Here is a 26,338-nt window from a genome sequence, read left to right on the forward strand (position 1 = left end):
TGTATATTTGAAAAGAAAAAAACCCAACAAATACGGCATCCCTGTGCTCTTCTGACAACAGGAAGCCAACCAGGGCAGATTCCCTGGAGAGCTGCCAAACTGGGATGTTTACAAAGATCTTGTCTATATCCATGGACACACTTGTGAAGAACTATATATAGCGTTTTTCATCACTTTGTTGTATCTCCTCCAAACTTCTATTCTCATCTTGTTTCCACTACTTTTTCCCTGTGTATTCGTTAATTTGAGAGTTTCTTTTCCTCTGGCTTATATGCATTTTGCTCCTGCTTTCATGTATCCAAAGATCTTCACTGTGACTTTCTTAACTGAGTGTGAGCTTTGTCCCATTTCCAGAAGAAAAACAAAAGCACAAACTGCTGTTCACATCACCCTACTCCAAACAGTCTAACTGTCTGAGGAAAAAACACACAAGCAGTGCAAGTGCAGAAAACAGAGGAGCTATTCAGAAAGACAGTTTCTGAAAAATATACATTGAAATTATTTTTTATTTTTGCTGGAATTTAAAAAACATAAGAATATTGACATTGCATTTAAAAACCCCAGGAAGTTAAAGATTATACATTGTTGCATCTCTGAAATTCAACAAAAATGTCTCCACCATGCTTTTTTTAGGAGATACCAATATATGTATGAACATTTTGAAACAAGATTTTTAAAGAAGTGTCAGGCTGTCCAAACTTGCAAGTGCTCTTCATTAAATACACCAAAATCTGTCGCTCTTCTGGGAAGGGACACTGTCTAAAAGTTAAGACAATTCAAAGAACAAGTGGTATGAAACACATCAAACCCCAGTTCTTAAGGGAAGGAAACCTGATGTATTTAAAGGGCATCACAGGGCTTTAGTCTGAGCTTTCTATTTTAAGTTTTGAGAAGTGCTACTGTGTGTGCTGCTCCTCTTGCTCTACTCCATGTATTAATATTGGCAAGTACTACATTAGGGGTGTTCTCATCCTAAATGTAGACTGTAAAGCTGGTATAATCATTCCTTTCCTTTCCTATATTGCAGATAAGGTGCACTGACAGGGTTACAGACAGCTGTAGGCAGAAAGAGTCACTTGAATTACCTGAAGTCTGGAAATAGAAGCTGTGAATTTATACAGCCACGATGCAGATTGTATGATTTGTCTTCACCAGGGTTAAAGCAGTATATACACAGCTGGTTTAAAATGACACATTTCTTCTCCATGTGTCAGTTAAGAAAAGCTTTCTACAAAAGTCCTTTCGAAAATCATCATCTTGAAAGTCTTGCAGCTGCTAGAATGAGACAATTCAAATTGCTACTGCTTCTTCTCCAGACAAGTACTGTCCACCACGAATACTAATGCTTATGGGGATGAGACCTCAAAAAGAAAGGTCTTGCCTGTCCCAGTAGCTTATTGACTGCAATGATAGTCAATATCTGTGGAATTCATTCATAAATATCATTATTCATTTTTACTTAAAGCCACGTCCTAACAGCAATAAAGATGACAATCCCAGGGGAATAATCACATTAAACATATATATAAGAACACTATAAAAGAGTGACAAAGTTGTATTTCATTAAAAAAGAGGTTTCTCTCTTTTTCCTGCAAATTTCTTTTTAAACTTAATCAGGCTTTCATTCTTATGTCACAGAAGGAAGAAAAAAAATCAACTCCTAAAATTCTCATGTTTAGAAAAAAAACAGGAAAACTACGGTCATACTACAAAACATTTCACTTTACAAAAAACCCAGAGAGTTATTTTATTATGTATGAGAAAGACAAAATGGGACATGAGAGGGATAAGAAGATCTTAAAACAAGACCTCAAGTATTTCTGCATAAGATTCTTTAATCATTGCAAGACTCTCTGACCTTAGGGGGACATTTGTACAGGGAAGTAATGTGTGTGGAACCAGCCAGAGAGATCTATGGATCAGGAGAAAAATCCTGCCTTTATTTTGGTGTTTTATCATTTTTCCAGTATAAATTGATATGGCATGAACCATCCCAACAAAATGAAGCAGGTACATTCTAACAATTCCCAACACAAATCCCAACACTGTTTAATTTACTTAACAGCATACTGTCTGTCATAAAAATTAAAATCTGTTTATTTAATATTCCTTCTGATGAAAAGTATATAAAATGCACTTTTAAATTAAATCACGTTCCGCCCAAACTGGTCTGCTTTAAGACTGATAACTTCAGTGGAGAGAATTAAGATGTTTCAGCAAGGATCAATTTTCTGTTAAAAAACGTCCTCAGGACAAAATAAAAAAAAAAAAAATTCTTAATTTACAATAAGCAATGTAAACAGCAAAAACAACAGAAGCCACAAAGTTTCACGCACCAGCTGCTGACAGACAGAGAACTCCAAATACTCATAGAACTTTGTATCTTCCTTTGTTGGTTGGTTGGTAAGAATTTTGCTGCAAATAAAGGAGAGGAGAATCACAGTTAAAAGTGAAAATGGACAATGAATTGCAATAAACCCCCACTAGATTAGCAGCTGGGTATGCTGCAAAGCTACAGCAAAGCAGATCTCTCGACACATGTAAAATATTAAATTGAGAGGAATAATTCTCCTCTCCCCTGCCTGAAGGTGCTGAAATTAGGAAATTTCTTGGGACCCAACTCTTTGAGGGGTCTTCATTCAAAAAGCTCTGTCAATGTGTTATCTCCATCTGCTGGCTGGATAACAGCCGTGTTCTGGCTGATTAAACAGAGCCACAGATTTTGAGGCTGCTCAATGGAACGGGGTGTTTGAGGTCTGTAGGTCCCAGTCCCTGACACGAATAAAAACGTATGCCAGAGCGCCAACATTTGCACAAGTCAATCCTAAAAAGCACAAATTAAGGCATTTTCCCTTGGCATTCTGGATATTTGACTCACCAATCTGATGAGCTCCTCTTTTATAAGTCGTGTGATTTCTGCCTTTGCTTTCTGTACAGCCAGTTCATTGGCACCTGAAGACAAAAATATGTATTATAATCACAAACACTTTCTGTATGTGAGGCCTACACTGCTGGCTCTTCTCAGAAGAACAGCAAAACTTGCTGAATATCCTCAGCTGAAGAGCACTCTAGTATTGCACTCTCGTCTGCCACAGCTCCACTGTGTTCTGTTTTAAGGCAGATACTTAAAACAGTCATAAATTATACTTTTCAGAAATACACAGGATTAGACATTTCTTTGAGAAAAATTCTATTCAACCACCACGACATTTGCAAAGTTTTCTTTGTAGTAGTTGATGCAATTTCTTATACCTTTAACAGTTTAAACCCACAGAATTCTATTTTCTTCCTCATTTCACGCTGGCACAGACCTCTCTGTGCTTATTCTATTTTTTTTTTACTCTTTTCTTTCCCTCTCCTCCAAACTGATTCCATACATGTTTGCTGTTGTTCTGTGGCAGGTGAGAAGCATCTCTGTGATCCCCACAGATCATATGACAAAGTGCAGGAAGATAAACAAGTGGTTTTTTAGTAATTGCAAAATAAATACAGTGGTCTGTAACTCAGTATCCAAACACTGACTACAGAGATGCCATGTCTAATTTGAAAATCAGACTCGTAGCTTTAATGGCAACATTTATTAAAAGAATACTTACTTTCTATAGCCAAATAAATCTTTCTTTCTCCTTCCTTGGGTTCTTTGCCTGGAGGGAAGTAAGTTCCCCTGATTGTAATAGCAGCTTCAGAATATTCACTGATTCTCTGCAGTGCTTCTTTGGAGGTAACTTTCCATCTGGCAGTCTGCAAGGCAAGGATATGGCAGGATCAGCAAGGAGAAAGGCACCACACAAAATGGCAATCCCTTAGTTCTGCCAATCTGAGCAGAACCTCAAATATAAATACAGGGAATTTGTGCTCGATACTGTGAAACATAAATCCTCAATGTAACAGATGAGGTAGGTCAGAGCAGCAATATTCTGAATGGCAAAAATACTCAAGTACTAAAAAAGAACAAAAAGCTGTATCAGTCACAGTAGTGCAGCCTTTACAAAAATCACCAGGCAGTGTTAGAGATTTGGATACAAGAGAAGTCAGTGGCAGAAGGTAAAAAGACTTCTGTCTGATAAGGAATGCTTGTTTTTCTGATACTCTCTGGAATAAGTCCAAAGCACTGTGTATATACAAGCTGAGAAGTAATCACAGATAATGTAGTTATTTCAATAGGTATGATCAGAAATACAGACAAAATATTTTATTGGTGTAATCATATTTAAGCTACAAAGAGAGGTTTTGTTAAATAATGGTCATTTACACTTGATTACAGCAAAATGGTTACTTGCCTGTGGGAAGTCATTGATCTCCAATTCTTCTTCATATCTCTTAAAGGATTCATTTTGTCCTCCATCCTGTTTTTCTTCTTCCTGCTTCTCTATGGGTACGTAATTGAGCTTGGCATTGATTTTTTCAGCCAGTTGCTCTGCAATGGTCTTGGCAGACACAGTAGGAGCTTGAATTGTGCCTCCTCTCAGGATAGCATTTGTAGCCTGCTGCATCACATCCTGTAAAAACACAGGTCCATGTAGAGAACAAGGTAGCCAAAAAAAACCTCTATATAAACCATTGGACATTCCCGAACACATTAACCTCAATCCATTTGTATCTCACAGGTTTCAGCAGAGGAAGATGTTCTGCAGCTCTGCCAAAGCCAACAAACCTAACTGTGTAGTGTTATTAGTAATGAACTAACTCTTTGCCAGGGCAGATAAAGCATTTACAGTTCTGTACCAAGGTCTTATCATCATATTAGCTCACTTACAAATCCTATAAGTGAGTTAGCCCAGCACAAATGAGATAAATAAAGCAGCAAGTTACCAGTGTGCAGACACACTAAATAAAATGGCAGCCACAGAACACAGAAGTGAATAACCTTTATTAAAAAAAAGGAAAAAAAATTGGTCTGTAAAGAGACTGACCTTGAAGTGGAAGGGGACCATTACTTGTGCCTCTGCCCCAAGATTCTTCTGGGCATTGATTCTCAAAGCCAATCTTTTAGCAATTTCCAGTTTTTCTGCATTCCCAGCCGATGGTGTTGGAGCATTTGAAGTTCCTGGTGCTGCCATGTCTTTTACTCTTTTCTTTGAATTGAACATGCTCTCAATTTGTTCATCAATCTAAAGAAAATAACAATTATTAGATCATTGCATTTACCACTAAATAATCCCACCATCCTAAAGAAAGGGGCATTTAGTTTACATGCTTTTAAAGATATTATTCTTGTATAAATGGTAGAACACTGTCCAAAACTACAACTCAACATAAGGAACAGATGATCTAATCATCAGGAAAAAGTCTGAACACAGTGTTTACTTGCAAGGTCACAAAAAGGTGTCCAACAAACATTAGGAAAGGAACCTAAGATGGTTTAGAAATAGAAAAGGGTACTATGAATGTCTTTAAAACACTGCACAGAAAAAAAATGTTTGCAATTGAGGACAATTGTTCTGTTTCATTTATGCGAGATTAACATCACAAATAAAATAATTTATATCTGACATTTAAATAACTACACATAGTAAAATACCAAAAAGTTGGAAAGAGACTTTGAAGATCTTGATCTTCATAGCTGTGTCTCTTTATACCGAAGAATACTTACAGATCTACCCATGGAATTTAACAAAGTTGGTAACACAGGTCACAGAGTAACAAAATGTGTTCTGTAATCTACTGGAGAAAAAACCCAAATGTATTGAAAATCCTTAAGCAACTTAAATCCTGTTTCCAGGTGCTTACATCAACAGCTGTATCTTCATCATCTGAATCCTGCAGGCCAAGAGCTGCTTTTTGTAGCTTCTTTCTTTCATTAGCCAAAGCTTGTTCTGTTTCATCAAATTTAAAGCCTTTGCCAGAGAATCCACTGCTTTTTTTGATCAACTTTCCCTCCTGAAAATAAAAACACATATTTTCATACTGAGAAGTTCAAAATCCCAGTTCTGATAGTTAAAAGACTATACAAATAATTTTGAAGTTTTTTAAAAAGCAAATCCTAAGACATTCAAAAAGCTCTTCAAATTTAAAAACTGCATTTTACACTGAAGTGTAATAAAAAATGACATTAATTCAGCAGACAGAGACAATACTCTATTGAGATTTTCTGTAAATATACATTTTAAATGCTTTTCAAATGCAGTATAAAAAACCCTCCAGTTTTTAAATCAGAAAAATTCCAAAGTCACTCTTCACAGCATGAGCAAGACCCTCTGATGGTGAGAGCTCTAAAAATAATCACACAGATTCTGTGAAAGAGCTTCATTATCTGGTATGTATAAAAGTCCAAGTGCCCCTTATACCGTAGGTGTTTCTCTATCACACATCAGCTGACAATATTTAAATTCTCAGTCCTGTAAATGATCCTCAAGACTCCAGTCTTGAAGACACTCACACACTTAGCCAGGCACACCCGTGTCCCCAGGGAAGCCAGTGAGATGACCCATGTTTGTACCCTGGTCAACTGGACCCACGTGCACAAAACACACATTAAACCCAGACCAAAGCCCACTGCAGAATAAAGAATTACTCACAGCCTTCTGCTGGTCTTTGAAGTCAGCCCAGAGCTTCTCCAAATCAGGAGGAATTGGATTCCCGGACAATTCCAAAGCTTTAATGATATCACCAGCATACCGTGCCTGATCCTCAGTAATGAATGTGTATGCATAGCCCTGGGCAACATTAATTTAAAAGACAATTAAGAAAAAGTTCCAAAGACACTTTAAATTTATTGAAGCACCCTTGCACAGATGCTGTTGTTCTGGTCAGTGAAAGTAACCCTGATAGTCAGTAATAACTTTTTTTAGTGGAAATGTAGAATGAATAATGTGATTTCCCAGGGAGCTGATACAGAGGTAACACCCAAAGATGGTAGATGCTGAAATCTTTCCTTTCAATCAATTTTGTCATGGTTAAAAGCTTGAAAAATGAAAATCCTATCAATTTAGTAGGGCACATTTCCAACAGTGAAAAACATCCAAAGTTTCAGCCACAAATGGGATTTAAAAGAACACTCGTACATCAGAACATGTAAGTTCCAAGTTTCACAGTGCTAAAATTCAGAATATAATTAAAGGAAAACACTCTTTCCACCAATAACTATCCTTTGGGAACAACTTGATCAAGCAATAAAGAAGGGAGAAATGTCAGTACTAACCAAACCAGACCACTGTAATACCTACTTTATTGCCAGCCCGTCCGGTGCGGCCTGCTCGGTGCACATAATCCTCATAATGGTTGGGGCAGCTGTAGTTGACCACCAGCATCAGCTGTTTAACATCCAAACCTCTTGCTGCGACAGATGTGGCCACCAGAAGTTTGCAGGTTCCATTCTTGAAATCATTGATGATGCTGTCCCTGTCATACTGATCAATACCTGCCAGAAACCAGACAGATCAGCTGATTATTAAGCTCTGCTTTAAGCCAAAAGAATTTATACACAGGTCAAAACATCCTCCAACTTCGAACAACCAAAAGCACAAGCAAATAAAATGTCCACACAATCATGCTTTTACAGGCAAAACACATAAACCAGAATAATAAATCTCTATTATCTAGAATAAGAAAACTTTTCATTTTTCAGCTGCCAAAAGATGTTTTCCCCTTACCAGAATACTCAAAAGGTTTTTTGATATGATTTTCTATTTGATGACTTATATTCAGTTGAGACCTCATCTGAAGGCGTTGGTCTCTAAAGGCAACAGAAATTTCAGAAGAAGGGGAATATTTTTCCCTCTTTGTACTTACTGTGATTGTGCTTTTTTAGAGCATTATACATAGAAAGTTTTAAGATGTTCTGGGATGGACAATATTCTAATGAGATTTTTCTCCTCTTGCTACTTCTGTTGTATTACTACTTGATAGCAGAAAAGTAAAGCAACAGCTGCTATTACTGTGAATCTCAAATAAAAATTTCATATAATACTCCCCAATGGCATTCAGCAATATTCAAGAGGTGTAAACTCTCAGTAATAGTCCTGTTGCACAGACATAAGATTTGGCATCTGATGACATCTCACAGGGAGCAATGACTTGTAATTACAGAAAACTATCCTGTCTATTTCAAATTAAGAGACAATTATCCTCCCCAATTACAAAGCAAAACCAGCTTAGGAAGAAATAGTAATTGGTATTACACAGGACCTAAGTAATTCTGGCTACTGAATACCAACATTTTAGTTTGGAGCAGCAAATATAAATCCTTAAATTTGCAGATTACCTCCATGAAGAGACAAGCAAGGGTAAGAGGCTCTCATTAAATCTTTCAACAACCCATCAGCGTGTTCTTGTTTATCTACGAATATGATAACGGAGCCTTTCTCCTGATAGTGTCCCAGCAGCTCCAGCAACTTCAGAAACTTGTTCTCCTCTTCTATAACAATCTGGAAAAAGAAATAAAAAAGCAAAGGAGAAAGAGTATAAATTGTATCTGGTGTCATTAAACACATTCAGGGTGCATAAAAATAAAAACCGGAACAGGAGATGACCTTTTCAGGCTGTTTCCACAGTTAGTGCCAAACTGCTGTTTAGGGCTATATAAACCAGGTTCACAAAAAAAGTGATCACATTGCATTTGCACACCAGGGTGTTCACTTATCCTGAGTTCATGTTTAATGAGATCACTAAACTTCATAAAATGAAAGCCCTGTGGGTATATTGGTTTATATTCAACATTGCCGGGAACAAGCAAACGAGAAGACAGGCAAGGCAGGTGTGTGATACTCACAACGTGCTGCTCCACATCAGAACAGACAACACTCCTGCCTCCAACCTGCACCTCAATGGGTTTACTGAGGATCCTCCGAGCCAGGGCCTCCATAGCTCTGGGGAAGGTGGCAGAGAACATGACAGTCTGACGGTCAGGCCTGACGTTGTCTACAATGCGCATAACCTGCGTGAGGAGAACGTTCCCTGTTAGTATCCAGGTGCTGGAATTGAACTTCACACACACAGAGCTCTCAGCTTCAGGGTTAGGTGATATCTGCACTACACAGACTACAAAGCAGTCTTTACAGATTTCCTCGTGGGATTGAGCTGCTGGCATTGGAAGACAGGAAAACTTGCTGGATTCAAAAGGAAGTTGGGTGCCAATACACAATCTGACAACAGCCCAGCAGGAATCTTAGGAAATGCAGCAGAAACCCTACAGCTCAAGAGAGAAATAAAGGAATGTTCCCACTTTTGGAGAACAACATAGCCTATAGCAACTGAAAGAGTCCAGGATGCCCAAAGCTCCCAGCAAGTGATTTGTCACCAGCATTTCCAACATTCTGTTCCTGTCTCTTGCACGACATTGCCAAGAGACACCAAAGATTTTATAAGTGCTAACACAACACCTGTATCAAGGGATTACACAGGGCTACAACATGGCCACAAGTATTAGAAATGTGGATGTAAAACCCTGTACATTACAGAAAAATCTAAGCTATACAAGAGCTTATTGAAAGCAAAACATAGAATCACAGAACAGTTTGGGTTGGAAGGGATCATCCAGTTCCAACTCTGCCATGGGCAGGGACACCTTGTAGATGTGAGGATAATATATGATGTTACAGTAATGGGATAATAGATGTGAGGATAATAGAAATAACAGAGTCAGTTTAAACTGCTGTCCAAGTGCAGCACATCTTTTTGAACACCCACTGGCAGTGTAAGAATAATGCAGCACTGCGAAATCCTTCAAGTGGAAAACAGCATCTTGTGGCCACATCACTCCTGTCCTGAGTTACCTGAGGCTCAAAGCCCATGTCAAACATTCTGTCTGCTTCATCAAGCACAACGTACGTGACTCTACGGAGGTTTGTCACCCGACCTGTGAAAGGAGAGGAAAAAACACATGGGAAACAAAATCAAATGGAAATCTGGTTTCCCTCAGGAATATTTTTTTTTAAATGTTACATAGTCTCGCTATCTTCTAACACAGACATTAATTAATTTTTTAAAAAATTCACTAAACGTGAATTTTAATGTTCACACTTTAATCACACATACATTCTGGCAAATGGGTAAGTATGCACAAGGCCCTTTTATTTTGTCAAACTCTTCTCTTGCATACCATCATAGGGCCAGAAGAACCTGTAAAATTCAGAAAACTGCCCTCGCCAAAACACATCATAAAACTAAGACTGAGCTGAAGCAAGGAGCCACATCAGCCAGTATCTGACAGCGGCACCTAGAAAAGAACATATTAGAGATTACAGCGCATGTGTGGAAGGCAAAGCCCAGTGCTAACTGCTGCAGCCTCAGAAAACTCCTTTATACACAATCTGTAATGCTTCCTTGGAGCTAGGAGTAACTATTGGAGGATAAGCATACTAGTTCTAGATCACTGCTAATAATATGCATAAAACAGAGTAAGCAGTCCTTTCAAAATGAATATATAAAGAGTAAAACCTACCCAGTAACACTACTGAATTTAAAATCAAGAACCACCCCAAACTCTGGGACAGCTGGAAATACAATAAGTTGTGGATCGGTGGACATTTTGAATTATGATGGACGGGATAATTAGCACCCTTCCCAAACAAGCAGCTAAGAGATTCCCTTTCATGAGAAGGATTTAAGAATCCTACTCTCAAATGATATAAACGCATTCAGTTCCACACAGCTGTGGAGTGACACTGTCAAATGCTCTCAGAATGGAACAGATTTGTCACGTTTTCTACAACTATCTCTCAGACTTGTGCCTATCAAACTACAGTAGAATTTGGTCCTCTCAGCTTCAGCAAATTGTAGCTGAATCCTCACATTATTTTAAAGACATTTAGCGCTGCATTTCTTAGGATATGGAATTCATAATTAGGGAACAAAATAAATATTTCTTAAAATCTACATATCTATTTAACATCTTAACATTTTCATCCCCAAATAATAACTTGGTAAAATTACTTGGGAACAGCATTAATGTACCTACCTTTGACGATTTAAGTCTTGGAAGCCCAGTTCTATATGTCTTGAAGGTACTTTTTCCACAGAAGTTAAATAATGTCAACAGTTTAGTAGAGGTTTTGATGTGGAATAATTTAATAATAAAACTTTATCTAATAAGCATGCAATGGTTACACTAGGACAAAACCTCTTAAAGCTGCAGTGGCTCAGTTTAATAAATGTGAATATCTGATATAAGGTCAGTTCTCTTACTTTTGAGCAGGTTTTTAGGGAGGGCTTCTCTGTTTTTTAAAACCAACAGATAAAGGCAGAGTCAGATGCTCTTATGTAAAAGTGGGAAACTGCTGAGCTACACTTACACAATAACAGATCAACGGGCAGACAAAATAACCAACTGTTATATAACCTTTACCTAAGGGACTCGGAGTTCAAAAATTTGGACCAGCACATTTTAAGTTTAGCAATGATAAACATTCTCAGAAACTCTCCAAGAATGTAGTATTTCCTGTCCTCCCAAAAAGAGTCAAACCAATATATGCTTAAACCTATTATTAGTGCTATATATTCTCAATAGCTAGATAGTGCAGCCTGAAGAGATATAAGAAAATTCCATAAGACCATTTATCAAAATACATGATCTTTTGAATTTGTAAGAATTACACAACAAATACAAAAAATTCTCCATAGGAAAAGGTTTTCTACTCACCATTGTTAGCTGCTAACATGTCAATCATACGTCCAGGTGTGCAAACAATAATTTCAGCACCTCTTTTGAGTTCAGCTATCTGATTTTAAAACACAGTAAACAAACTAATTAATTTTTTGCTTTGTGATTTGTTTTTTTTAAACATGGATCACCTTGTAAAAAAGAAAACAACCAATTCTGTAATAAAGATTTTACTCAGCAATTTCTTTAAGTCTTTGGAAAACTTGGCTTCCCAGAAGAGTCACCTCTGACAGCCTAAGTTACCACCTGAAAGAGTTATAATGGGGATATGATTTCTATACAGTTAAGAGCCTGTAAGAAATATTATGTGTTCTAGCAGGGACAAATTATATTAAATACACCATGTTCCATCACAGATGGATACTCCTCCTGTTTCCATAAGCAGGTGGGTGGGGTGGGGGTGTGGAAACCCTTGAAATTAATATCTAAATTACTCTAACATGCAGCATTTGATAATGCAATAAACCAACGTTACCATTTTCTGGCTTTTGTTATCTTGAGGGGAACTCTCAAAAATATAGCTTCCCTTTCAAACAATCACATCCCACTAACTGTTACTGCCATGCTCAATATATACATCAAAAGAAAGTCTGAAACTTTTAAGGATCATATCTGAGAATTTTCAAAATCAGTATGTTTAAGGCTAAGTTACTTGAAAATGCTTTACTACCATTGCCACAGAGAAAGTCCATAATGAAGGCTGCAAATGTCCTGGATTTATGGGAGAGAGAAAGGATCTAAATTCACTGCAAAAGTAACATTAACTAATAAAGTCCAAGAATTCTTTGACAAGGAAGGTATGTGTTTTGTGTACCTGTTCACTGATTCCTGTTCCTCCATAAACACAGACAACTCGAAGCCCAAGTGTCTTTGAGAACTTCTTGCACTCCTTGGTAATCTGCAAAGCCAACTCACGAGTGGGTGTCATAATGACAGCTGAAAAGCAAAGCACTTTCATCATACACTGTAACACAGGTGCTGTTGCAATGTACACAATAAAAATTAATCTTTTGTAATGATGTTTACAGCAATTTACTTCCTATTTTAAAGAATGTAATTTCAAGAAAAAGATAAGACAATAAGAGAATGGGGTGGAATTCTGGTCCAAGTGCCAAAATCAAAGTAAGGTCTCACATGGACATGGGAATGCTCTTGAAACAACATTACACAGTATTAACTAAAAAAAAAGATACTAATTAATGGACAGTAGTAAGCACTTCTCCCTATAACCAAGAGAAGAACTGAAGACCATCTAAAGCATATACTTGAGGTTGTATTCATTTAAACAGTGACTTTGAAAACAAAATCTTTGTACCTATGGGACCTTCTCCTTCTTCTAATGCTCTCTGATCCATAATGTGTCTGAACATGGGCAAGAGAAATGCAATGGTTTTTCCACTTCCTGTTTTAGCAATGCCAATCAAATCCCGTCCATTCATGATTGCTGGGATAGCCTGGGTCTGAATGGGAGTGGGCTTTTCATAGCCATGTCTTAAAGAAAGGAAAAAAAAGATATTTAAAGAACAAAATAGGATTTGACAGATGTGAATCACCAAGTAATGCAAAATTTTTCTGCATATTCATATTTATATATATATATATATATACATATCAGAGCCATTCAAAAAATATCAATTAAAATGAGCAGCAAAACCATGATACAAATGGCAGAGAATAGTTAATAACAATTACTCAACACTGAGTGATAAACACTCTGATGGCTATATACAAACATGGACATGTGGCATTATGCAACAAAGAAAAAGGTTTTTCTCATGAACATAGAACACGGTGAGCAAAACCAAGCATAATATAGTTCACAAAATGCTTCCTTACTTTTTGAGGGCAGTGAGAATCTTCATGGAAATACCACACTGTACCCAGGTTTTTATTGGTTTGGGGCAGCCTTTTCCCTTGACTGTAATGCCCTCCAACTCCAGCCTGTACACATTCACCTCTGAAATAAGAGTTTGCATTACAACAGAGTCAAACCTGACACTTCTCTACTACCTTGATTAAAAAATTCTTGCTTCGTCCCTTAACATGAAATACTAATTTTATCACCACCAGAAAAAGTTTTTTGCTTGTTACATGTAAACACAGGAGGCAGGTGGAAAGGACTCACGTAAATTATCCTCCAATCAAAGCCTCATCAATAATTATAAGTATCAACAACAGTGATGCAACTGATTCAATATTCTTCTATACCAAGTTGCTTCAAATGTTCTTTATATTCCAAACCCATCTGCTGCTCATTTGAAATACACCATTTTTTTCTTTAACAGTACCCAAGGTGTGCTGGTTGTGTTTGTCTTTACCTTCTGGAGTCATTTTTGCCAGTTCTGGTACTTCAACGTAGAAGTTTTTCCTGAAAGGTTCATATTCTATCTTTCCATGATCCACTGGTTCCAGCAGCTTTCTCTGCTTGGTCTGATAGCCAGTCAGGGCAGTCTGGAGATCCACCTCCTCCTCCTCTGAGGAATACTGTGGAGATCACCATTTGTGGGTACATCAGTATGAAGGAATGGTTTTTCATTTACACATGAACTTTATTTAGAAACAGGTACTCCTCCCTGTGTTAGACAGCCACGTGCCCACACCCTTAACAACCCTTCAGGCCCACACACAACCTCAGGAAGTAAAGGAGAGGCATGTTGTGTTTTCACAGCAGAAATACAAGACATGTCCATTACCTCCATTGCATCTTGGTCATTCTCCATGAGCTCCCCTTTCTTCTTTTCTGACTCTGCAGCTGCCTTTTTGGTTGTCACCACGGTTACCACCTTGGTAACAGTTGGTCCAGACTTCTACAAAACAGTTAAGAAAGTTACTACATTTTACATAAAAAAACCCCCATACTCTATAAAACATATAGAATATTTGTACTTCTGAAGGCATTATGCTGAGGTTTTTTTCCACTTCCCTCAGTGAAATTCTATCAGAATAATGCTTGAGAAAACAGCTTCATAAAAACACCAGGAAATTAAATTTAAAGTAAACAGGCTTTAAGTGCATCTAATTTCATGCTTTTTTGCATTTCTCCCCATTTTGCTACTAAAACACAAAGTTATCTTTGAAAAATTAGAAATCTCAACTGGTGATTTTACCTTTTCACTCCCACCTCCACCTTTCACACTTCTCATATTGAACTTTTTGACCTCTTCTTTTACTTCTTCCATATAAGCATCCAAAGGATCTAACTCTTCATCTTCAACTTCATTGCCTTCTTTTTCTCCTTCTGCAGTTTCCTCTTCATCATCTGATATGAGCAAGAAAGATGAGGATAAAATACAGGGAAACACAAAAGTGCTCACATGTGCCAAATTATTTGTCTACCCAAATAATTACAGTTCAGTGTTATTACTATCTAATTATTCTTCATAGAAATCTCTCCAGTTGTTTAATCAAAAATGTATCTTAAACCATTTGAAGGCATGACCAGATTTAGGCTTTGTTATTTTACAGTTTACATTCTGAAGAATAATTTAATGCTTTAAAGATAATGTAAAAAAATATTATTAGGAATAAAAGCATTCTGTTATATATAAAAGGTTAAAATACCATCATCATCTTCTAAACTCCATTTTTTCCCCTGCTTCATCTCTTCAATTTCTTTTTTCAGCTCTCCTATGTTTTCCATTGCCTTCTTGCGTTGTTCTTCCCTCCATTTCTCCACCCTTTCCTTTCGTTTTCTCATTTCTTCTTCAAGTTTGTTCTGATCAAAATTCTGTGATAAAAACCAACCAAACAGTGAAAATTAATGGCCACTGACTTTAGTCTGTGCTTCTTCAAACAAATATAACCATTGCATGAGCATGCTGTAGAAGACTGGACATCCACAAACTCCCTGGTTTAAATTCTTTATCTTTTAAACTTGTAAGTGTTAAAAGTCTCTACCTCAGTGGCCACAGCATTTGTGGTAGCATCTTTATCCTTCTCTTCTTCCTTGTCATCCTTGTCTTTTTTCTTTTCTTTGGAAACTTCTACTCCTTCTGTCTTTTCTTTAGATCTTGATCTGAAAGATAAGAGCAGAGGTTTCTTAGAAACTTACAGCTTTTCTCAGGGGGAGGATACACATGTGCTGGACAGAAACAGAAATGTGAGCAACCAGTACAGGTTTATGTTTTCAAACACCTCACAAAACACACTGCTTCCCAGACAATCTTTCCATGTCATGGAACTATTTCCTCTAACTACCAGAAATGTAGAATCCATTGCTTATTATGTGCTTTGGCTCTGTTCTTCTCATTTCTTCACAGACTTCATTTCCAGAACACTTACAATTGACACGTGAGTGGTTCTGCAGTTTATTTTACACCTCCTTGAAGTCAGCATTTAGAAAGGAGATACTAAAATTGTGGAATTTCTAGAGAAAGGTAAAGTGATCTGGCATCTTGCCATGAAAGTGTGAACACTCCCCTGAGCATATGGTACTGAAACACAAAAACACCTCTCCCTGGGAAAAACTACTTATTTAACACAAATGTAACATGCAGACTTGCAGTGAATACAAAACCCACTTATCCCAGCTTTTATTACCCCAACTTGCTTCCAATTTAAAGGAGAAAAATGCATCTAAACGAAATATGTGCTAACTTATGACAATAAATTTAAAATTCACTTTAGCCAATTAAACCTCTTTACACCTTTTTCTTTGGGTTATTCTAATACAGAACACACACTTATTCCAAAAGGTTTTGTGATTCCAGTTTCTCACTATTTCTAGAGTACCACCAACCTGCTTATTCTGTGTACAGACTTCCCACTTATGGACTTCCCACCATTTTACAGTAGAGCACAATTATAACACTGCCCGCAATTATGTCTGAAGACTCCATTAACATACATTGAAAGGAACAAAACCTGCAGTTTTCACACATTTCTAGAGCCAGGAACACAAGAATACCTGTTCTCTGTTTTCCTGTTCTTGCTTGGACTGGAGGATCGAGACCGTCTCCCTCTACTCCTGCTCCTCGAGCGCCTCCTCTCCCGGCTCCGGGAGCGTCTTCTCTCTCGGCTCCGTTCCCTTTCTCTGCTCCTCGAGCGTCTGACAGGGAACAAAACTGTATTTATTTAGCCCGTGATCACAGTATGACTTTAGTCTGCTATTGAGGAACAGGCTGTAAAAGGAATCCACCAATCATCAAGACCACTAAGAACTTACAGACTCCAGCACCAGCAGCTAGAAAGGATTTAATAAGCAAAAAGCCTTGAGCACAGTGAAATCTATACAACCATCAGCAAAGTGCCTGATGAGAGGGAAGAACATCAACATCCAGCTGACAGGTACTTTGATCTACTTCGACTGGAACTCATGTCCTACCTTTGGCGCTTTCTGTCCCGCGACCGGGACCTTCTCTTGTCCCTGCTGCGGGACCTCTCTCGCCTGCGATCCCGATCCCTGCTCCTGGAGCGCCTGTCCTCACGTTTGCCCCTTTTGTCCGACGGGGAGCGACTCCTGGAGCGGCTCCCGGAGCGCCCACGGGATGCGGAGCGCTTCCGATAATGCCTGAGACACAAATTCAGAGAGATGAATGTCAGCACAAAAACCATCTGCACTTAAAGGATATTGATCATATTTAGGTGAACAAGCAAAAAAAAATTAATTTCTCAGAGCTTTTAAATTTCTAAACATTTGTAACAGTGTCCTATCCCACCCACCGCTGCCCCAGCTCATTTGGAGCTAATTAGATGGATCTCTGGGAGTGCCCAGCTCTGCACTGAATCACTAATTTGAGTTCAAGCCGGTTGGTAAAATTTCAACTCATCTGCCTCTGTCGGTGTAAACCCCCATTACGGGTCTGGGGGCTGTGACAGGGCACTGACGACCGCGTGCGGGGGCTGCTGTGGCAGCTCTGGAGTTAAAATCCGATGGTTTGATCAAACTGGGAAACAGAGACGTGCCCGACAGCACCGGCACGTTGTGGGGTCGGTGCAAAGCCTGAGCGGTGTGAGCAGCTCCAGACCAGCCGGAGCACAAACTCACATCACTGCCGGGCTGGCCACAGCGCCCACCAGGTGTTTATACCGGCTGCGATCGGGCAAAACGTGCGTGACCCTGCAGGAACTCAAGAAGCACAAGGGAAACGTCTAACCCACGTTCGAAGCGCTACGTGGCGAATCACGCCTCTTTAGAGCAAGCCCGCGAAGGCCGCGGGGGGGAGGCTCGGGACAGCTCGGGCCCACCCAGCGCCGTCCCCGCGGCCCCTCAGCCCCGTCCCGGAGCGCCGCGGCCCCGGCGCTGCCCTCAGACCGGCGCCGGGCCCGGCGCCGGGCCCGGCCCCGCCTCGGCGCCCTCAGCGCCCGCGCCGCCTTTGTCCCGCTCCGTGCCCGTCCCCGCGCCGCGCTCCCCGGGCGAGCGGCGCTCCCGGGGCGGGGGCAGAGCCCGCGATGCCGCCCTCGCTCCCTCACCTGGACTCGCGGCCCATGGCGGCGGCGCTCCCGCTACACGGCGGCCGCCATCCCGCGCCGCCCGGCCCCGCCCGCGCCAGCGCCGCCCCTTCCGCCCGCCCCGCAGCGCCCCCGCGGCCGGAGGGCGCAGAGACAGCGGGACCGGCGGACAGAGCCGGGAGGGGGAGAGCGCTCCGGAGGAAACAACGGCGGGAAAGGCACGGTAAATAGAATATGGACATGAGCAGAATAAAAGCGATTCGCTTCTTGGTCAAAAGGGCGCTTCTTGATCGCCGTTTCTCCATCCAGCCCCTCCTGGAGCTCTGCCCGCTCACCCCACGGTATGGAGCTGATTAGTGTTAAAATTATGATTAAACATCCATTGCTTTATGCAGGTCTTGGTACACGGTGTTTTTGCAATTTATTTGTATCACGTTTGGGCATATAAATAGAGAATCGGGACACGTGTAACTTCGGAGCAAACTCGTTATTTACATATCTCGACATTAATTTCCATTTGCTGAAATTCCTGTCTAGTATAAACAAATTTAAAGCTTCTGAATCAGTATCTGTGCTCATAGACAAAAGTCAGAATCTTCTGCAGCCCTGTACATCTGTAACATAATACTCACTGTAACATAATGTTAAAAAAAAAAACAAACCACAAAAATAGTCAAATCAAAATGTAAGATTCTTGTTTTCAGGCCACAAACAAACATGTATCTAATTCAGGAGTCAGAAACGAGGCACTAGAATTACAGCTTTAACAGAAAATGACAGGCAGAGTGCAGGGCATTCACTTTAGAGGAGTATAATCAAACACTTCTGCTCCCTAAAAAAATTTCTGCAGACAAATACCAAGTTAAATAGGTGTTTTACTGTGCTAAAAAAGACATCGGCCTAGATCTCCTAAAAGTCCAGATTCTAAACAGAAAACTACAAGATGAAGAAACTACCAAATTTACCTTCAATAAAGATTTTTAGAGATTATCACCATTTAAGTGGACTATTTGGAATGACACTTCCTTCCTCCCACTGTGCAAAATTCATAAGAGATTGAAAATAAAACAGTTTCCCTGGTAAGTTTTACAAACACTAGAGCAAAGATTTGATACTGCAGGTTGGGTGCCAATATATACAACTCCCTCATGAGATGAACTGTTAATATAAAGAAAAGGCATCAGAAAGCACAAGGATGAGCTGCACTAGGATTAGGTTGCTGGAAACTCATAAACAGGTGAGATTAATTTTGTTTCTTCTTATTTTTTGATTAATGACATTTGTAAGCACCAGGATTTTCTTGTTATTGGTTTTGCTTAGCTCTTTTCCACAATCATCATCAAATGAAATTAATTACAATCACAACAAATAAGGTATAGCAAGGCAAGGATCATAACAACAAAGTGGCAAGTTTCACCAACATTCTCCAGAAGCAGCTACTTGGTTCAACATTCTGACCTTGAACATTTGAACAGAGTACAGGGATTTCTTTTATTTAGAGCTTTCTTTAAAAAAATGGGAACACCACAAAATGAGCAGGTCTGGTTAGATACAGTCATACAGGATATACACATATATATGCTTCTGCTGAAGGGAACTCTCTTCTTGTTCTCACTGAAAAGAACAAAGGCAGCTTTGTAAATATTTATGAAGGAAGTTGAGAGGGGCATCATCTAACTAAAGCAAATAAATCATCCACTGACACTTGCACCCTAGTCTTCACATTTGTAATATGCAGACACAGTATTTAAATAAACTGAACCAATACAACTGGCAGTCTGGGACCCTGCTCTTCCTTTCCCAAAATGACTGGATTTAAGGCTCCTTTCAAGCATTTCAACAGGTAGGAATTTTAGTGAAGGTTTAGACCTGTCTGCACAGTGTCAGACATTAAAGAAACACAGTCCAGAGAGGTTTAGTGTAGCTGCTGTGTGGAATTGTACAGCCATTATGGTACTTCAGAGCCAAAAACCAAAGTAAGTTCATGGCAAAAGATAAAAGTAAAGAAATAGACACAGAGGTCTGTGAAAACATCTCCCATTTTGCTGTAGGTGTCCATGGAGCGACTGATCACTTCTGCAGGGATCCCAGACAGCAGGAGAGCAGCAGTCAGGACTGTCGTTTTCACCTTCTTCTCACACTAAAAGGGATAAAAACACAGTATCATGTTAGTCCTCCTAATCCAGTTCTGCTTTACATGTTACCAATGTTGTGCCTATTTCACACATTCCAAATTCATTGGTAAGAGCAGCAGGTTTGGATTGATTCTCTCCAGACACACTGGAGGATTCACAGCACTTATCCCAGACACAGATTCCTGCTGTGCTGGATCCCCCGGAGCTGAGTGAGAGGCTGGAGAACAGCAGAGAAAATTGATCCTGGATATTCTGCCTCCAAGCAGGCTGAGAGGTGGGGCTGTGCAGGACTGGGAAGATTCCCAGACAGGGGCAATCTGGGTGTAAGAAGCCAAGCCTGGCAGGTCCACTGGCAGAACTGGATTAATCTCATTACACTACTTGGCAAAAAATAGAACACAGAAAGCTTTGGGTTGGAAGGGACCTTAAAGCTCATCTCATTCCAACCCCCTGCCATGGGCAGGGACACCTTCCACTAGACCAGGTTGCTCGAAGCCCCATAAATACTGTTAGTTTTCTAACAGAAAAATTATTTAGAATCGAAAACCCAACTGTTTCTATTTTAGTACAACTTAATTTGGAAGTTTCATCCTCTGAACTCAAAAATCTCCCAAAACCTTCAGAAAGATGTTCCATCCTTGAGATGAGGAATCCCAAGAATACGAAGTCTGACAGGCAGGAAAAGGTGACAGTGGCTGAAAATTCTGGTAATTTGATGATATTGGCTGGATATCTTAATTTAATCCAATCTAAATTAAGCTTTCAAGAACATTTCTATGTTTCTTGAGAGAAAAATGAAGGCTAACTAACAGATTGACCTCATGCAATGAAGTGCAGTAAAAGCACGTTGTGGAAAGGAAACACCTCTTTAAATTCTGAAACTGAAGAGCTGATTTTAAATACAGCAGAAACAAGATCAAGAAGATGTAGCTGATGAGCTGGTGCAAATCTAAGGCTAATTCTACTGTTTTGTGTTGTGACACATCAGCTTAGAGTGACTATTACGATATACTTAACTACAAAAGAACTGCTGATTTATTCTGATTTCCTACAGGTAATGTATTATTCCTTTTAAAATGTAAATTTTCCCTTTTAACTATGGATTGAACATCATTCAATCCCACTTTGCAGCACAAACCTGACAAAATCATCAACCTAACAAATACTTCAGCACAATTGCCCGGTGTAAATATATGAATCAAGTGATAGAGCAAATCTAGCTAATGAGCAGCAAGTTTCACACACAAATAAATGTCTCATTTCAAGCTGCCATTCAACCTGATACCAGCAAGGGAATGCAGAGCTCTTAAAACCCATGTTCTGCCTCATTCTTTAGCAAACACACTCACAAATTTCATCCAGCTATTACATGCAGAACAGCTGCTGACAGAGCAAACAGTAACCAGAGAAGAGCGTGGTCTAGGAGAAAAGCAAATTTCCTGAAGACATGAAAGAACTACCTGGATTTCCTGGTCAGATGCTTTTAATTAGGCTACAGCTAAACAAGCTGCTAGTCCATGTTTTCACAGAAACTGTAAAAAAAGATTTGGACTAAATCTGGAAAGATTAAAAATTAGTATAAACTATCAGCATTGGTAATACAACTCTACAGGTTAAAACAAGAGAAGAATACTTCACATGTGTTGGTCCTAATACAATCTAAACACAAATTTAAATTTAAAACACTTCAAATTAATCTAATTCTGAAAAAAAAAAATTACCTTTGGAAAGTACTTGGACAGTCCCATGTAAGCGAGTTGTAGAGTAAGAAATGGTGCAAATATTGACTGAAGAAACAGAACAGAATATACAAAAATTAACTTGGTCAGAAGTAACAGCTAAGAAACACAGAAATGTAATGCTTCCTAAGTCATAAAAGAAAACTAGTAGGTAAAAAATAATTTGTGGAACACAGCAACAGTATTCTTGAATACTACAAACCTCAGGAGACAAGTTACATGACAAAAATAAGGTTCTGCCCTATTTTGAGCCTAAAACCCTGAAATCACAGAAGGGAGCAGCAGTGAGTGAAACTGAGCCCAGGGATCCAGGAGGTGGCAGGTTGTGCCTGCCACACATCTCTGTGCTGTTCTGGCAGGCACCAGGAATACTGAGAATTACTTTTCTCAGACTGATAAATGAGTAGGATCTACTTATCTTGGGACAACTTTACTGTTCCTAGAATCACAGAACGATTGGGGTTGGAAGGACCTTAAAGACCATCTCATTCCAACCCCCTGAAGGGCAGGGACACCTTCCACTAGACTAGGTTGCTCCAAGCCCTGTCCAACCTGGCATCAAATATTTCCAGGGATGGGGACACTATTCTTACTCTATTATTCTTTTGTACACTCCAAACTAGGGGAGCAGCTGACTCATATGCTCACAAAGAAGGGAATAAATTTGCAAGAGACTTAAACTGCAACAACTACTCCAGTGCATCTGTGCTCAACCACTACAAACCAAACACGTGCTGCTCTCAGTGGTTACACAGTGGCTGTGTGGAAATGTAGTGTGTCTGAAGTTCCCAACTGGGTCACTACCAACAGACTTCAGCCCCAGATGAAGGGTATTTCACAATAAATTTGCAGAGCAGGACTGTTCCCCTGAACTCACCAGGTACTTGCACACAAAAGCCCTGACCACGACGGCGAGCAGAGCACATCCCACCAATCGGAAAATGCGGAAAGAGTCAAACTCCTCCCCGGCACTCCCGTTCTCCTGGCTCGGCTTCTCACTCATCAGCTGGTTCCTCAGCTTCAGAGCCTCGTCAAATCTGGACAGGTACTGCTCCAGCCCGTGTCTGGGTGGCCGTGGTGCAGCCTCAGGGGGCAGATCGCCCCGGTGCCGGTGGCGGAGCTCCCCTGTGCCCTCGGTGACCAGCTCGGGGGCTTTGCTGAACAAGTCCTTGTCCCCCCGGAGCTCTGCCAGGCTCCCTGCGTGGTCAGCAGAGCCTGGCACACTGCACACGGAATCTCCAAGCACGATTCGCTTGGAAACCGAAGGAATGGGGAGGGAGTTGGATTTATCCTGCTCGTGCTGCAGCTTTGACTCTGTGTGACTGTCGTCATCTGAAGGAGAGAAACAGAAACACGCAGTTACACACAGCAGGTACGTGGAACAACACTTTGGCCAAACTGGATTGGCGTCCTGGTTTGATGTCTCTGCTTCCCAAGTGAAAAGAAAGGACTAAAGAGGGCACTGCTTCACAGACAGACATGGGACACAAGGTGAAGCTGTTGGTCAGCAGTGGAGAAATTAAAACACTGCACTTCCCTAAGCAACAGCACGGCCTGCACAGGAGGAAAGACCTTGTTCCAAATGCACAGAGCAACATAAAACAAAAGACAAAGATTTGCAGAAGGTGAATCACCCAGGAGAGCATTGAAACCTGACAAATGAGCAGGTAAAAAAAGTGCACCTTGGCTGCCAAACACTCCAAAATTGTCAGGATACATAAAACTCTCTAACACTGTCTTTTTAGTATTAGAAAGCAAGGCATTACTTCATTTCTAGCCAGAGGTGTAAGACAGATTTCAGTCCCCACACAGACCCAATAAATAATTTTTCTACCTATTTTTACATTTATAGCAAACAAGTCAATGTTCATTGGTTCTTAATTACATAATTCTCTTTAGTTAATATTCTGCCTTCTACTGGGCATTAATTTCTCGCTTTTTATGATAATTAGTTCATATCTTCAGTCTTTCTAGTATCTTTTTCTCTCAGAAGGGACTTTGTATCACATCTATTGTGTCTTTGTTACTCTTCTTAATCTGCTGATTTCTGCAAAACGTCCCTGCAGTTCATAAATCTTGGGTTCCAGATGTCCAGCTTCAACAATACATCTTTCTCTCTCCCAGGCTTTGTTCATTGAAGTATTTCAAGGTTAACTTTTAACAAAACTTACAGTTTTGGTACTTTTCCCAAGCTGCGTTCCCACAAAAGTAGCTTACAACAACTTTCTGCTAAACACTGGCTAAAAGTGATTTAAGGCCTAACACAGCATGTATGATTAATTAAAAAAACTAACAAAAGGTTAATTAAAGCTATTAAAAATTAGAAAAGTTGTATCATTTCCAACAATTTGGCTTGTCTTCTATTGCCAGCGGCAGAGCAGTGTTAATCTGCTCTGTATGAAACCTCAAGACCCATCTTAGAGCAAGAGAGGTGATGGCAGAGAACAAAAGCCAAACCAAGAGACACAACAGGTCTGGTCCTACCAGAGAGCTTAAGAAGAACTTCTCAGTGTTAAATCACATTGATTCATGGCTCACGGGCACCCCTGTAAACCAAAATATGACAACTCTTTCCTGACAAGATGGTCAGCCCGCTTGAAGCATGTGGAGAAATATAAACGACCTACCTATGATTCTGCAAGAAAATCCTGCATGCCAACCACAAACGTCCAACGCCTGGTCATTACCCAAACGGGAGACAACCGACCGCTATAAAAACCCAGCTACGAAAGCCAGGAGTAAATGACTGGAAACCTGGGGGAGGCTCATCCTTTCTCTAACTAAGAAAAACCACTTGCAGGGGAGGCTCACCCTTTCTTTAGCTACGAAAACCCACTTGCAGAAAAATGACCAGGGACAGCCCCAAGACCCGACGTTCCGGTGACACACGGATCTTACCCGAGGGCGGGTCCCTCGGAGGTCGCGCTGCTCTCAGGGCATCCCTGCGAGGGCAGGCGGCACTGAGGGACCCTGGGGAGCCAGCGGGCCCTGTCGCCGCCGCTCCTGCCCGCGAGGGGAGCGCAGGCAGCGCTCAGGGCGAGAGGAGACCGAGGCGTCCCCGCAGCCCCGCGCGGAGCCCTCACACCACCCCCGCCACCCGGCTCACCCTTGCCGGCCGCGGGCCGGTGGAAGCCCATGATGCGGTTGATGCGCTCCTCCGAGTTCATGAGCAGCTTCCTGCGGCGCAGCTCGGCGCGGCGCTGGGACGCCGAGAGCCCCGCGGGGGGACCCGGCGGTGTGGGCACCGCGCCCGCCCCGCTGTCCGCCATCCCCGGCTCCTCAGGCCCGGTACCGCGCCCGCCCCTCGCCCCGCGCCCCGCGCCGGCGCGGGCACCGCCCTGCCCGCCCGCTGAAGCGAGCGCCGCCATTTTGGGTAAGGGCAAGAGGAAGGCGGGACGCGCTGGGGGACAGTCCCGCTCCCCGCGCTCTCTAACGGCGCGGCGCCTGCACTAAAGATGGCGGGCGCGGCCTCGGAGGTGACGTCACAGCGCTGTGAGGGCGGGAAGGGGCGATGGCGGCGCTGAGGGGACGGGATGACGGGGCACCCTCAGGCTGGGCAGGGGCTGTGCAGCGCACACAAGCGTGCAGCACACTCAGGGGAACACCCCAATCTGCCGCCGCACCGCTGCGGACTGACTGTGCACACTGAGCAAAAACCAACACACAAGGAACGCTCCAGGATTCCAGAATTGCTGTGACATTAAGAACTCGGAGTGCATTCAGTTTTTTCTAGCAAGACGCATAATATTCGTGTTTATGCACACTAAAAGTCCATCACACCTCTCCTTGTGTGACAGGTGATAAAGCTGTACCACATTAATTCTTCCTCTCCCTGAACACTGCCACAGACAACCACTGGGCGACAGCACCCGAGAGCCAAACTGAAGGAGCGGGGACAGGGATCATTTCCATCGGTACTTCACATAATTGCCCTCCACATCCTCGACACCAAACGACTTTGCTCCTTAACGCCCCAGACACCTCAAGTAGGAAGAGGAGATCCCACAGTGAGGGTTCCAAAGCCCAGAGCCACAGCCGGAGTGGTGGAGCTCAGCAGCAGCAGGACAGGGGGATGTGTACTGGGGAAAAAAAACCCAGTGCTGACAAGTCCAATTAATATTTCAACAACACTGAATGACAGAATTCTGTATTCAAACAGAGTTTAATACAGAGATCTGACTACCAAGCTCATGCATTAACTCATCCACGATGAACCAGAAGCAGCGGTGACAACAGCCCATAAAAGAATTGGCAAGCGTAAAATGGAAATGACTTTTACAAAAAGGTGCTGAAAGAATGGGATGTTAAATGAAGATACAGGATCACCTACAAGAAAATTGATCACCATCTTGGAATGCTGCTGAAGGCTAAATTCCAACCATCACTGTCAGCTCCTGAGACCAACTTCTTGATTGATGCATGGTATTTATCTCACTTAATCAAATACATTACTCTATTTTTATTTATAAGAAAGG

At 41.1% G+C, this 26,338-nt stretch overlaps 2 protein-coding genes across 4 annotated transcripts; both read right to left on the reverse strand.

Moving 5' to 3' along the window:
- Positions 1 to 1,428: 1,428 nt before the first annotated feature.
- DDX46 (DEAD-box helicase 46) lies at positions 1,429 to 18,079 on the reverse strand. Of its 3 annotated transcripts, none has more exons than XM_051794042.1 (24): positions 18,011 to 18,079; positions 16,923 to 17,108; positions 16,506 to 16,646; positions 15,497 to 15,614; positions 15,161 to 15,326; positions 14,707 to 14,858; positions 14,293 to 14,406; positions 13,918 to 14,083; positions 13,436 to 13,556; positions 12,915 to 13,090; positions 12,414 to 12,535; positions 11,579 to 11,657; positions 9,714 to 9,796; positions 8,711 to 8,875; positions 8,204 to 8,366; positions 7,167 to 7,360; positions 6,519 to 6,656; positions 5,731 to 5,880; positions 4,914 to 5,111; positions 4,281 to 4,499; positions 3,597 to 3,741; positions 2,879 to 2,952; positions 2,337 to 2,415; positions 1,429 to 2,231 (listed from the first exon to the last, which is right to left on the reverse strand). In XM_051794042.1, exons 1-23 carry the CDS (start codon positions 18,025 to 18,027, stop codon positions 2,368 to 2,370), a joined length of 3,135 nt encoding a protein of 1,044 aa, XP_051650002.1. In that variant the 5' UTR covers positions 18,028 to 18,079; the 3' UTR covers positions 1,429 to 2,231; positions 2,337 to 2,367. The 3 variants fall into 3 exon arrangements, with proteins under 3 accessions (XP_051650002.1, XP_051650001.1, XP_051650000.1); XM_051794041.1 differs by having other exon boundaries at positions 1,429 to 2,246; XM_051794040.1 differs by having other exon boundaries at positions 1,429 to 2,415.
- A 306-nt stretch (positions 18,080 to 18,385) lies between these two features.
- CAMLG (calcium modulating ligand) lies at positions 18,386 to 25,161 on the reverse strand. Its single transcript, XM_051794176.1, has 4 exons — positions 24,970 to 25,161; positions 22,741 to 23,195; positions 21,846 to 21,911; positions 18,386 to 20,129 (listed from the first exon to the last, which is right to left on the reverse strand). Exons 1-4 carry the CDS (start codon positions 25,130 to 25,132, stop codon positions 19,938 to 19,940), a joined length of 876 nt encoding a protein of 291 aa, XP_051650136.1. The 5' UTR covers positions 25,133 to 25,161; the 3' UTR covers positions 18,386 to 19,937.
- Between the last annotated feature and the right edge of the window lie 1,177 nt (positions 25,162 to 26,338).

The sequence above is a fragment of the Manacus candei genome, unplaced genomic scaffold, assembly GCF_025592945.1.
Source record: "Manacus candei isolate 608988 ecotype Guabito, Panama unplaced genomic scaffold, ASM2559294v1 h1tg000037l, whole genome shotgun sequence".
Lineage (NCBI taxonomy): Eukaryota > Metazoa > Chordata > Aves > Passeriformes > Pipridae > Manacus > Manacus candei.